The 13,829-nt window shown below is 32.8% G+C and overlaps 1 protein-coding gene across 1 annotated transcript in view; it reads left to right on the top strand.

The window, feature by feature from the left end:
• The window catches only part of SNX2 (sorting nexin 2), a 45,803-nt gene that overhangs the window by 12,503 nt on the left and 19,471 nt on the right, over positions 1-13,829 (top strand). The window contains exons 2-6 of the mRNA XM_081132741.1: positions 358-475; positions 4,911-5,074; positions 8,260-8,326; positions 8,684-8,727; positions 10,350-10,491. Of these exons, the coding sequence (XP_080988867.1) occupies positions 358-475; positions 4,911-5,074; positions 8,260-8,326; positions 8,684-8,727; positions 10,350-10,491 (535 nt within the window). The remainder of the gene's footprint in view (positions 1-357; positions 476-4,910; positions 5,075-8,259; positions 8,327-8,683; positions 8,728-10,349; positions 10,492-13,829) is intronic.

The following is a 13,829-nucleotide window of genomic DNA, read 5'->3' as shown; positions in this document are numbered from 1 at the left end:
GTTTTCAAGATTTGGTTTTGACTATTACATAATAATCTTACTATATATGACCAAAGTATTAAATTTTGTTTTTGTTAATTATAACACAACTAACACAAATTAGTATCTCAAAAGGGGTGACTAGAAAAGATTTTCTTTTTTCAGTCTTAAATGACTTTTTGTTAAAAAAGGGAGAAGATGAGTGAAAATGTGTTTTTGGTTCATTCTTACCCTCAGAGGAGGAACTATAAATAATTGTTCTTGTTCTTTCTTCCCTTCCTTTCAAGGGAGTGTTCTATTTCTGTAATGTATAGAGACATAGTCATAACAGATGAACATGCCAATTCATTATCTCTTACTGTTTTTTAATTTTCATAGTCAATTCCATCATCTCCAGAACCAATTAGTCTTCTTACAGAAGATATCAGTACAAACTCCAATGGTCCAAAACCTGCGGAAGTTGCGCTAGATGATGACAGAGAAGATCTTTTTGCAGGTAAATGTAACTATCTTTATTTTTTAATAGTGGACAATTGTAGTTTATATCCTGCTAGAAAGTATTCTGTAAAGCAAAACTGAAATTTTGTATAAAATGTTAGTGGTGGCTCTTCTTGTTAACAACTTAGATAGATAAGAAATTTCTAGTTAGATAACTTTGTGAAAAATATAAACTGTTGAGAGAAGCAAAAATGTGATCTTTTCTGGTTTTAAGCATGTGAAAATAAATCACATGTAATCTGGTTGTTTTGATCAGTACTTTGAGAAATAGCAGTGATTTTACTCTTTATTTATTACATGTTGTCACAAACCAAAATTAAACTCTGGATTTAAAAATCACTTGATTTATAGTCTATATATATTTGAAATCTGTTTGTTTTAATGCTTCAGTATTTACCATTTTGATTTACTTAGGTGAATAAATTTATGCTTGAGGAATTTAATTTTGATACGAGGTCAGGCTTTGGTGTAGCCTATCCTACCTTTAAAAAATGTTGGACTCTCTTCAAAACAATGTTCTGCTTAAAAATTAAAATTTAATGTTTGGATATTAAAAAGCCAAATCCTCCTTAGAAGTAATGACATAAAAAAATTAAAATAGTAACTCTGTGTGTTTAACAGTTTAATTTACATGAACTGGCTTTCATGTAAAAATTTAATATTATGTCCTTAGTTTTTGTAGTGTTTGAATATTCAAACCATTCTGAATTTTTTGTACAATAATGTTTGAAGATATAGTCCTCTATCACAAAGGTCCATATACTCTCTTGCTTCATTAGTTCCATGAAAAATTTTCACTGTAGAAAGTAACATCCTCCTTTTTAATAGCTACCTAACAGTTAAAAAAATCATAGTTAACTAAAGTTGTAAATTTTTATGTTTGTTTCCTTTCATGGATTTTTCCTGGGTAGTCCTTAAAAAGCTTTTTCATAGCATTTGTTTTGTTAAAAGTTGGCTCCTTTCTCTACTAAAATAGGTAGTATTAATCTAAAATTGTGTGTATTTCTCGTATAATATAGGGTCATACATAGAAGTTTTAGATTATCCATTTTATTAAAGACTCATAAAGTGTACTGAAACTCGAACAACAGAAGTGTGTGTGTGTGTGCATGCATGCACATGCATGCAAGAAGGAAAGAGGATTGTGGTTTTTTTAGTGTGTGCAATTTGCCAAGTGAGGACTAAACAATTTTTATTTTCCCACTTAGCTTGTTTAGAAAAATCTTTTTCATGTTTTAGTCTGCCTAGCAGTCTATACTAACCTTTATCGGACGAAAGGGAACTTTAGTTCCCGGCAAGGAGTGGGTCCCGCTGGCCAAATAAAAGATAACTTTAATAATAAACAATACATTTTCTTTATAAATGTTTTTACTTTTCATAAATAACTCAAAAAATAGATAAGATAGAGGCAAAAAAGTAAATGCCTGCAGAACTGAATTTAAATGCTCACGAAAGCTCCGGCCGGGAGGCTCCACTACGGGAATTTAAATGCCATCTTTTAAAGGCTAAATATGTGATTCAAATATGGTCAGTGTCCATGTTTGTTTTAAAAGAAAAGAGAAACAGGGACTAAACACTAAACATAGTCATGCTTCCTGTTATGTACAAACACTTTTTACGCTTTATCTTTTTTCTTAAACTTAGCTGCATTTCATAATGACATCATTAGTTGTCTAAGACCTAATCTGATCATTTTTATATGAATGAGTTAATAATACACCTGCATCTTATTTATAAAGCCTTTAAGTAGGTATGTCATTCCCCCTTCTGTGGAGTAGTATGGTTCTAGGAAACCATAATAGAGAGTAGTGATATTACCAGGATGATGAAAACTATTATCCAGTAATAAGAACGTGTACTTAATTTATTTCTCCTATATCAGAGGAGAGAATATAGATATTGCTCGGTGATTTAGCCATTTTGATTTTAAAACCATAAGGGGATTAGATTACATTGTTATGTATGCTAATGCATTTTGTGTAGCATTTCAAGCACTAGTATGTCAGAAGTGGTACCAGAAAAAGTTCAAGGGTGTATATTACTATTTTTAGCTTAGAGAATGCTCACCAAATAAGGTTTGCTTCAAAGCCCCTCTCCACCATTTGCTAAATCTTGCACTAAACTTGACTGAACATACTTGAGGAAACTGTCCTAGAGGAATTAGTGGGGGTGAGCATATTGAAATTGTCCTGGACTTTTAGAACTTGTTTCTGCCAGAATACTTAGCTTATTTCACGTATGTTTTTTCATCAAATAATACCAATTGTAAGTTTAATGAGTATTCCTTTGTTTAAAGATTCTCTGGTGTCTGTCATACAAGTGAAATGTTACTTAGCTGACATTTGTGGTTGTCCTCAAATTATCTCTTCCAAGGAAAAGTTAATCTTTATACTTAGTACCTACGGGGCATCTTCTGGAACCTTTAGGTCTGGTTTAAATTAAATTAAACTTTGTGAACTTGTAGTATATAACTTTACTTTTGATAAAAGAAGTCATGAAAGAATTTAAGGTAGATTGTATATTAACATGTTGAACCTAAGTTTGTATCCATTTATTTCCATCCACCCCCCCCCCATTAGTTACTTACATCATATTTAGCTTTTCTTATTTTGAGGCCTGCTACTATTTATAAAACAGCCTGTCAGAGTATGTACAAAGATTACAAAACCTGGTTTACTAGTGAAGTAAAATGTGATTGAAAAGTTAGAAAGACTTTGAGTTATCTGTACTGATGTATCAATAAAGTTACAATGTCTTTTGCAGTTTTTTGTCTGTGGGTTTGTTGCCAGTAACAGTACCTCCTTCAGAGAAATTTGGTCTCTTGTTTTCTTTGCTGCTTGTTGTTTTACTTGTTTGTAGATTAAAGATCTCATACCTCCTAGCTTTGATACTGCTTTCTTACTTTCTTATATTTACTGTTCATTAGTTTCATTTCTTTAAAAAAAGTATAAATACTATCACTCTTAACAGCCTAAAGTTGCATGTAAGATTTTAATTTGTTATGTTAGGGTCATCTATCGTCTATTCAACATTTATAGTCTATTTTCCTTCCTCTGGTTACCATAGTTTGAAAGATTTTGGTTATTTTATTTTTAATATAAAAAATAAAGAGAACAGTGCCAAATAAGGATCTCATCAACATGAGATAACCAGTAAGAGTAGATTGATAGAATGTTAAGTTCTTTACATTTAAATGTTAACATATTTACCTTATTTCAGATAAATACATTATTACTGCTATGCTTTTTCAGGTGTTCTAATTAAAATAGCTCACTGACTGCCATTATTACCTTCGAAAACTTCTAGGAATCTAAGAACCTCGGTTAGAAACCAGTGGTCTGATCCTATTTCCCTTAAAGTCCTGTCTTCCTTCTCCTGGTATCAATTCTGTAAACCAGCAGAGCTGTGGTTTTCATTATGGCCACTGATTGTAATTTTTGTTTTTATGGCTTTGTTTTTTACTTATGCTGTTCATTTTCATGAAACACTACCCATCCAAATCTTCTCCAGTCAGTTTTGTAAGCTGTTCCTGATTTTCCCTACCCTAAAGTGTTGTCTCCCATCTTAGCTCAGTTTGTAGTGTTCTGTAGTTCATATAGCTATTAAATGTCTTGTAACATTCTTTTTATTGTTCACTTGGCTATTACTTGTCTTTTATTATTATTTAACATTCCACATGCTTATGTCTTATTTTCCCAACTAGATTATAAACTCCCTGAGGGCAGGTATGATATTTTACATTTCTTTGTGTTTCTACATTGCATTTAGCACAATGTTACATAGCTTGTAGATAATTTGTTTATTTGGTTTTAAATATACTTAATTTTAGAATTTTCAAGTGAATGAGCATTTTAAATTAAAACCTAAACACCTATTTGCTTTGTGTAATATTCGTGTATTCAACTAATATCCAGTAATCTTTAGCAGTTAATTGCTTTAGATTACTAATTTTTTGAATTTTCTGTAACAAATTTTTAATCCCAGTCGGGATATTTCTGGGCAGCCTTTTACTATAAAATTTGTGTTTATATGTATAAAATAATCATTCTTAGTCTGAATAAAAGATTTTGGAAGGTAAGTTACCACAAGTATAAGATATATTATAAATCCAAGCCACAAATGAGTGTGGAATTATTCACATCATTGCTTTCCTACTAGCTTTATCCCTACCAATAGATAATTATATATAAATATTTAAGCTGACTTACTGGAATTCTTCCTAAAATCAACAAAGTCACTGTTGGTTTTAAAGTTTTGATAAACAACTAAGGAAGGATTCATAAAATTATTATAATAGTTATTTTAAAATAACATTATTTTGGTATTTTTTTGTAGGTAGTATAAAAATATTTTTCATACTTCATTATCTGCTATGTAGTCTATTGGGGGTTTGTTAACAGTGTCCTTAACTAACTTGTTTAATTTGTATTTAGAAGCCACAGAAGAAGTTTCTCTGGACAGTCCAGAAAGGGAACCTATCCTCTCCTCTGAACCTTCTCCTGCAGTCACACCTGTGACCCCTACTACACTCATTGCTCCCAGAATTGAGTCAAAGAGTATGTCTGCTCCAGTGATCTTTGATAGATCTAGAGAGGAGGTATGGAAACATGTTTGTATTCTAAATTAATATGTAAATATTAAGTTTTTGTTCCCTGTCCAACATCACTCTCATGTTAGTCATTTCTAATCAAAGCCTTTTAGATATTTTGGGAAAAGAACGTTGGACTAAAGAGTCTGCTGATTTGGCTTCTGATTTTATCCCCACCACTTTTTAACCCAGTTACTTGGGCAAATCACTTTCCTTTTTATTTTTTTTATTTTTTAATCCTCACTCAAGGATGTGTTTTCCTTTGATTTTTAAAGAGAGGAAGGGAGAAAAAGAGAGAGAGAAACCTTGATGAGAGAGAGAGACATTGATTGGTTGCCCCCTATACGTACCCTGACCAGGAATCGAACTTGCAACCTGGATTGGTGCCCTGACTGGGAATCCAACCTGCAATCCTTTGGTGCACAGGGTGATGCTCTAACAAACTGAGCCAACTGGCTAGGGCAAAATCATTTTCCTTCTTAAGTTAAGGAGTTTGTCATTTGTGATCTTATGATGATGTGTGCCTCTCGGGTTCCTATGTTGGTCAAATAAGGTAATGTATGAAAGTGCTTTGAAAACTTAATCACAACAAAATGATAATTTGAGTAATTTTATTTGATAAAAGCATGCAATTAACATTAGTAGTTATGTTGGCATGGTGGAGGATGGTTTCTGACTGGGGAGAAAGCATAAAAGGGCCTTTTGGAGTATAACGATACTGTTTGTTTCTTGATCTAGGTTCTGTTTATAAAGATGTGTTCGCTTTGTAAACGTTATCTAGCTGTACACTTAGGATTTATATACTTTATATATACTATATTTCAAATATAGCTTACTTTTAAAAATCTGCACAAGAGGGCAACCTTGAAATAAAAAGATTAGTGTTAAAAAACTCACTTTTCTTTTAGATAGTCTTAGGCTTTAATATTGCTTTAAAAAATTAGCAATATTTAACAATATCTGTGCTTCTTGAGAATAACAAAACTTTCCTGTAGAGTTGCTGTTAGGATTGTTTACTTAAAATGCCATTAAAAAGTACTTCTCTCTAGTCTCATAGGGTTATTATTTTCCCTACTTACTGCTTTTTTTCAGTGAGCTTTATAGTGCTTTCATTGGCTTTAAGAAGAACATGTGTTTACTAGGTTATTAAAAATATATATATTCCAAAAATTTACATGGAACCAAAAAACACCCCAAATAGCCTCAGCCATCTTGAGAAAGAAGAACAGAGTGGGAAGGATCACTTTACCGGATATCAAACTGTACTACAAAGCCATTGTAATCAAAACAGCTTGGTATTGGTACAACAACAGACATATAGATCAATAGAACAGAACAGAGACCCCAGAAATAGACCCATGCCATTATGGTCAGTTAAAGGAGGCAAGAGCATACAATGGAGTAAGGACAGTCTCTTCAATAAATGGTGGTGGGAAAATTGGACAGGTATATGCAAAAAAATGAAACTAGACCACCAACTTACTTCATACACAAGAATAAATTCAAAATGGGTAAAAGACTTAAGTGTAAGTCATGAAACCATAAAAATCCTGGAAGAAAACATAGGCAATAAAGTCACAGACATCTCACATAGTGGAATTTTCACTGATACATCTCCTAGGGCAAGAGAAACAAAAGAAGAAATAAACAAATGGGACTACATCAAACTAAAAAGCTTCCGCACAGCAAAAGAAATCAGCCTCAAAATACAAAGGAACGCCATGGTATGGGAGAACATATTTGCCAAGGATGTATCTGATAAGGGGCTAATTTCCAAATTGTACAAAGAACTCCTACTACTCAGCAAGAGGAAGACAAACAACCCAATTAAGAAATGGGCAAAGGACCTGAATAGACACTTCTCCAAAGAGGACATACAGATGGCCAAGAGATATAGGAAAAAATGCTCAATGTTGTTAATCATCAGAGAGGTGCAAATTAAAACCACAGTGAGATATCACTTCACACCTGTCAGAATGGCTGCCATCAACAAATCAATAAATGACACATACTGGCGAGGATGTGGAGAAAGGGGAACCCTGGTACACTGCTGGTGGGAATGCAGACTGGTGCAGCCACCGTGGAGAATAGTATGGAGGTTCCTCAGAAAATTAAAAATGAAACTGCCTTTTGACCTAGTGATCCCACTTCTAGGAATATTTCCTAAGAATCATGAAACACTAATCAGAAAGAATATATGCACCTCTATGTTCATAGCAGCGCAATTTATAATAGCTAAGATCTGGAAACAGCCCAAATGCCCATGAGTAGATGAGTGGATAAAAAAGCTGAAGGACATTTACACTGTGGAATACTATGCAGCTATAAAGAAGAACGATCTTTTACCCTTTGGGACAGTATGGATAAACCTGGAGAATATTATGCTAAGCAGAATAAGCCAGGCAGAGAAAGACAAACATCACATGATCTCACTTATATGTGGAATCTAAAGGACTTAATAAACTGATGAACTAAATAGATTCAGGGACATGGAAGCATGGATCAGACTGATGAATCTCAGGGGAAGGTTGGGGTGGGTGGGGAGAGATTAACCAAAGAATTTATATGCATAACCCAAGGACACAGACAATAGTGTCAGTAAGGCACTGGGGAGGGGAGTGAGTAGGTGGTGGGAGGGGTAAATGGGGAGAAAAGGGGACAGCTGTAATATTTGGAATAATGAAAAAAAAAAAAAAAAAGAAACCAGATGTTAAAGTTGCTTATTAGTATAATAATTTCTGTAAGTATGGAGTAATCTCTGGCAAAAGTAATGGTTGCCTCCTGATTATTAAAAAATAGACATACAACTGACAAATGCTACTATTAAAAGTATTTAAGGAGCTAATTTTAATCCGAGTCTGAAGATTTGATATATAGAAAAAAAAATCCACAGTATTCCTACAGAAGACTAAAATGCTTTTTCTACATCAAAGGAGTTATAAGAAAACAAGATATTGTGTTACTTTTCCAAATGATCCTTTTCCCGTTGTCTTTGTGTGTATGTATGTGTTGTGTGTTTTTACATAGTCAGGAAATAGGAATGCTTTTATTTTTTAGAAATGGAGTGCTAAATGGCTTTTTAAATTGATTGATGTGACACCCTAGTAAAAGCTAGATGATAAAAATTACAGTGATTAGTGTTATGACAATAATATAAATTGGAATCTCTAACAGAAAAAAAAAATCTTTTTTAGATTGAAGAAGAAGCAAATGGAGATGTTTTTGATATAGAAATTGGTGTATCAGATCCAGAGAAAGTTGGTGAGTCAATACTTATATTTTTTACTTGCGTTTTGATAATCAGCTCTATTCTTGTGCTATTTTTTTTTACTAAGTACATTGTTACAGTGTTAAAATGGTACTTTTATTTTTAATCTTTTGGAGGATTTTTGCTTCTTACTCTGTTTTTTCCTATCTTCATTGAGGTATAATTGACAGATAAAAATTGTGTATATTTAGGATGTGCAGTGTGTTGATTTAATGTGCGTGTGTGTGTATATATACATAGTGAAATTAGCACAGTCAAGTCAATCAGCACATTACCTCACATAGTTATCTTTTTGTGTGTGTGTGGTTAAGCTCATGTGTTTTAATAGTATTATTTGACTTTTCTTATAGGTGATGGCATGAATGCTTACATGGCATATAGAGTAACAACAAAGGTGAGCCTTTTGCTCCTTTAATAAATATTGAGCCCCCATTATGTATAATACAAAGATGATTAAGTTGTAAATGATTCCTGTCTTTACCAAGGTGACCGTCCAATAAAGATTGCAAATAAGTTGTTACAATGAGTTGTGAGTGGTTTGGTAGGTAAAGTAGAATGTTCTTTGAGAGTATGCAGGAAGGGACCTAATACAGACAAAGGTGGGAGGAAGAAAGGAAAACAGTGTGTTTCAGGCAAAGGAATTTGCTTGTGTAAAAGCCAGAAGTCTAGAAAGCATTGTGCCTTCTAGGATCTGCAAGAAGTGGTACCTGTTCGAATTGTTTGGCAGTAAGCCTCCCTATATTATGAACAGCCAGCTTAAGGAATTTGAAATTCATCCTGAGGATAATGGAGAGCCATTGAAGAGATTCAGACAAGAGTGTGACAAAATTAGATTTTTTGCTTTAGAAAAACTCTGACTCAGTATTAATTGGGAGTATCAAAGTAGAGATCAGGATTTCTAATTAAGTGGCCATTCCAATTCTTACAAGGATTGTAGACCTTCAAGTCTTAAAAGGAAGAGAGAGGGTTGTAAGTAAGAATCCTTGCTATGAGAAGTAATACTTTAACATTAAGAAATTGGTTCTGGCCTGGCCGGCATGGCTCAGCAGTTGAGCATCGACCTATGATCCAGATCACAGTTCAATTCCGAGGGGCACATGCTCGGGTTTCGAGCTCAATCCCCAACAGATGGCATGCAGGAGGCAGCCAATCAGTGACACTCTCATCATTGATATTTCTCTCTCTCCCTCTCCCTTCCTCTCTCTCTGAAATCAATAAAAATATTTTTTTTAAAAAAAGAAAAATTGTTTCTGGAGGTGAGTGAAATAAATGGCTTCTTGAGTTGTGTAGGAGGTAGAATTGATAGGGGTTGGATGTAAGAAGTGAGGAAGGAGGGAATGCTTAAGTTATTGACTAGACGAACTTTGTGGTGCTTGAAGGGATCCTGGAGAAAAGGCAACACAAGTAGAGGAACACAGTGTGGACAGGACTGAGATTTGTTAATTCATTGAACAGCTGTTTATTAAACATCATGAGGTTAGGCTATTTTCCAAATACTAGGATATAGTAGTAAACTATATAGCCAAATGTCCTTATGGAACTTACGTTCCAGCAGGGGAAAATATGGTGAATTCGAGGGGGCGGTGAGATTTAAGTGGAGGTGTTCCTTGAGTGTTCCAATATGTTGGACTGAAGTTCAGGGGCAATCTGGGTCAGAGGTAAAGACTTAAGAATCATTAGCATATGGGGGGGGAAAAGGGGGACATCTGTAATACTTTCATCAATAAAGATTTAAAAAAAGAATCAGTAACATAAATATAAATAGAGTCAATGAGATGTCAAGGATGGTGTAAAGCAAATATTTTCTATCCTCTTAAGTTTCTGTAAAAAACATCTATGATTTAGGTTTTTTTCATTTGTTAGCTATTTGTATACCAAATTAGTTAGCTACTATGGATTCTTTTGTAAAGTATACCAGTGTGTGTATACACATGTATGTTCACAATTATATATGACATTAACTTCTGAATAATTGCTTAGTATTCAGAATTTGAAATACCTCTTTTTCACTTGTAGACTTCTCTTTCCATGTTCAGTAAGAGTGAATTTTCAGTTAAAAGAAGATTTAGTGACTTTCTTGGTTTGCATAGCAAGTTAGCAAGCAAGTATTTACATGTCGGTTATATTGTGCCACCAGCTCCAGAAAAGAGTATAGTAGGTAAGTGTGAATAAAAAACATAACTTTTGTTTGTTACTGTTATTGGTTCAATTTTAACTGCATAGGTTTCTAAATTCTGTGATCGTTCACTATCATGACATCTCATAATGTGTAGAGATACTGAATTTGAATATTTTATATATGACAATTCATCAACTGAAGACTATATAAGCAAATAGTTTTGTTTTCTAATAACTGAGGATTTTGACATATACTACAATGATGTTAAGTGTTGGGTCAGAGTTTGCCAAGTTGAAAGCAATTGAAAACCCCTTGCAGGGTCATTAGAGTACCATATTACTGAGTAACACTCAGAGGGTATTTAATAATATTAACATATTAATAATGTTTTCTAAAGGATGGAAGCTGTCAGCTATTTATTTTCCAAAAAGAAGATTTGACCTAGCCTTCCTCAGATAGGAACTATTTAAACTCAGTTTATTTCATACCTCAGTTTCATGTTTAAAAACATTGGTATTTATTTAAGTAATGAAGGCTTAGTTAAGAATATGCAGAAAATTACAAAAGAGGAGAACCTCCATTGTCTCACCATTAAGACATGTCATCTCTTAAAATTTGGTAGTATTTTTTCCAGTCTTTTCAGTCATAGGTTTTTATGTACCTTTATATTTCTTTATACATAAGATGATTATTCTGAAAAATATTCTAAAGTGAATTCTGCTGATCTTTAAATTATTTTACTTTTTCTAACATTTGGTTTGAAGAATAATTTTGTCCTTTTATGATTTTTAAACCTGATATATTTGAATGGATTTGTTACATTCTTTCTCTTTTTTTTAATGCAAAAATCTAGTTGTACAGTTCTTCATCTTCTTGGTCTCAAGACATATTCTTCACATTTGAGAACTCTAAAGAGCTTTTGCTTTTATGGGCTATATCAATATTTATTATAGGAGAATGTTTTAAATTGTATTTATTCATTTAAAAATAACAAACTCACTGCCTTTTGACAAATAAGATTTTGTAAAAAATAATTTCTGTAAGACAAAAAATAATGAGTAGCTTGCTTTTTTGTTTTTGTTTGACACCTGTGCAAATTTCTTTAATTTCTGGCTTAATAGAAGATAGCTATATTCTCATGCTTGCTTCTGCACTCAATCTGTTGTGATTCAACACATATAATCTTTGTAAAACTTTATGGAGCTTCTATGAAAGAATAAGAGTAAAAAAGATAAACTATAGCTTAGTATTTTTATGAAAATAGACTTTTTTGCATTACCCTCCTTCACCCCAAAAAGCGTCTCTGAAACCTTCTGGGAATTCTGACCATACTTTGAGAACTGCTTATCTGGTTACTTATCTTACTTCTTTCTTCTCTAAACTATCAACAGTGGTATCTTTGGGCATCCTGCTATCTATGTAGGGAACTTAAGTTTTTATCCATCATAAATTACTTATTAATATCGTTTTTTCTTTAAGTTGTGACACTATTTTTATATACCAAAAGAGAAAAATTATTTCTCTCATTTTGGTGGCTAGATATGCTAGTTTAGTCTTTAAACATTGACCAAAAAGAAAAGATTTAAAAACTAAATTTTCATGTTCAAGTTCATTGTGTTTCAAACTAATATTTTACCTCAGTAATCTTCAACCTTCCACAAATGATTGCAGTATAATAAGTAGCACATATAAATTCAAAATAGAAGTAAGAAACTAAATCCTTAGAGCATTCTGATACTGATTCTGACAGCCTTCAAAGGGTCTTAGGGGACAGTGACACAGTTATGTTCATATTATTCATAGATATGGCCAGGATAGTCTGTTAAATTATAAGACTATCAGTTAAATTATAGGAATAATTAACATTCATTGAGTGCTTACTGTGCTAAGGCACTATGCTAAGTAGTTTGTGCATTCTCATTTAATCTTCACAACGATTTTTAGAGGTTAACTTCTCATTGTCCTTATTTAATAGGTAAGGAAGCTAAGGTTCATCAAGGTTTATGTAACATGTCCCATGTCATACAGCTACCAAGTGGCAGAGCTGAACTCTAAATGCCAGCCAGCCATCTTACTCTAGAACTTGTATTCTTAACCACTGTTCTATTGTGCTTCTAATTTTGGTATGATTTTTTGTCAGTACTATTATGGTTTGCTTTTATTTTTTACCTAAAATAGAAAACCTTCTGATTTTTTTTTTTAAGAATCCAATGCTATGTGATTGTAGAATTATCAAATATACATTTGAGGGTTTATTTTTTAAAAAGATGTAAAGAAAGAAATTAGCAGGAAAAATAACTGTAGTCAAATAGTAAGATGAAGCTAATATAAAGTTCCCTCAAAATGTGTGCAAAAGTCTGAACAGTTATTAAAGGTGGGTAACAAATTGGTCTCTTAGCTTCCTGGAAACTAATCAAGTATAGAAGCAGTCATTTTAAAATTTCATATTGTTCATCAACTTTTTAAAAGTAAAAACGAATTCATTGTCTAAGAACAATTTAAGATATGGAGGTTATTTTAATTACATACTAAGTGGTTTTCAAATAACAAACGATAATGGATGGGGTGGGGGAATAAGAGTAGAAACTTCTATGCTTGGAGACTAGAACTGCCACAGAAGGAAGAAGATTGTTTTCGTTAGCACATAGCAGTTACTACTCTTTTATAGAACCTTAGTTGACTTAAAAACACTATTTCACTAAGCTTTTAGAAAAAAGCAACAAAGTTAAAGGTAACTGGTTAGAGTAGGGCTTTTGTTTTTCTTTTTCCCCACAATGGTATATAAAGGTTACCTCTAGTAAATAGCATGGGCAGAAGGTTCTTGAAGGAAGTAAAAGGAAAGAACTATATCTTGGTAAGGTTTTCTACAGGTAAACAGAATATGTGAAATAATTAACGTCTCACATCTTGTAGTCCAGGCAGGATAGATGTTTGAGTTTTCTTTTTCAAACTATTATGTTTCAGAGGAATTAAATAGAACATTTATAGGTGATACATGTTTATTCACCAGATATATCAACCTAAATAAGAATTACATGGTTTTATATAATTCATTTTTAATGACTTTATGGAGATATAATTCATATGCTATATAATTTATCCATTTAAGCATGTAATTCAATGGCTTTTAGTGTATTCAGAGTCCATACATCACCACATCCGTTTTAGGATAGTTTTATCACCCCTTAGCCGCCATCCTCTTATTTCCTTCTCTCTCCATCCATAGGCAATCACTAATTTATTTTCTTTTTCTATAAATTTGCCTATTTGCCTTTTCCTTTATATGAAGAGAATTATACAATATATGATCCTTTGTGACAAGCTTCTTTCACTTAGCATAATATTTTCAGGGTTCATCCATGTAGCATGTATCAGTA

The sequence above is a fragment of the Miniopterus schreibersii genome (genome assembly GCF_964146895.1).
Source record: "Miniopterus schreibersii genome assembly, chromosome: 3".
NCBI lineage: Eukaryota > Metazoa > Chordata > Mammalia > Chiroptera > Miniopteridae > Miniopterus > Miniopterus schreibersii.
Note: the sequence above shows the minus strand (reverse complement) of the source record. Positions and strands in the feature narration are given on the sequence as shown.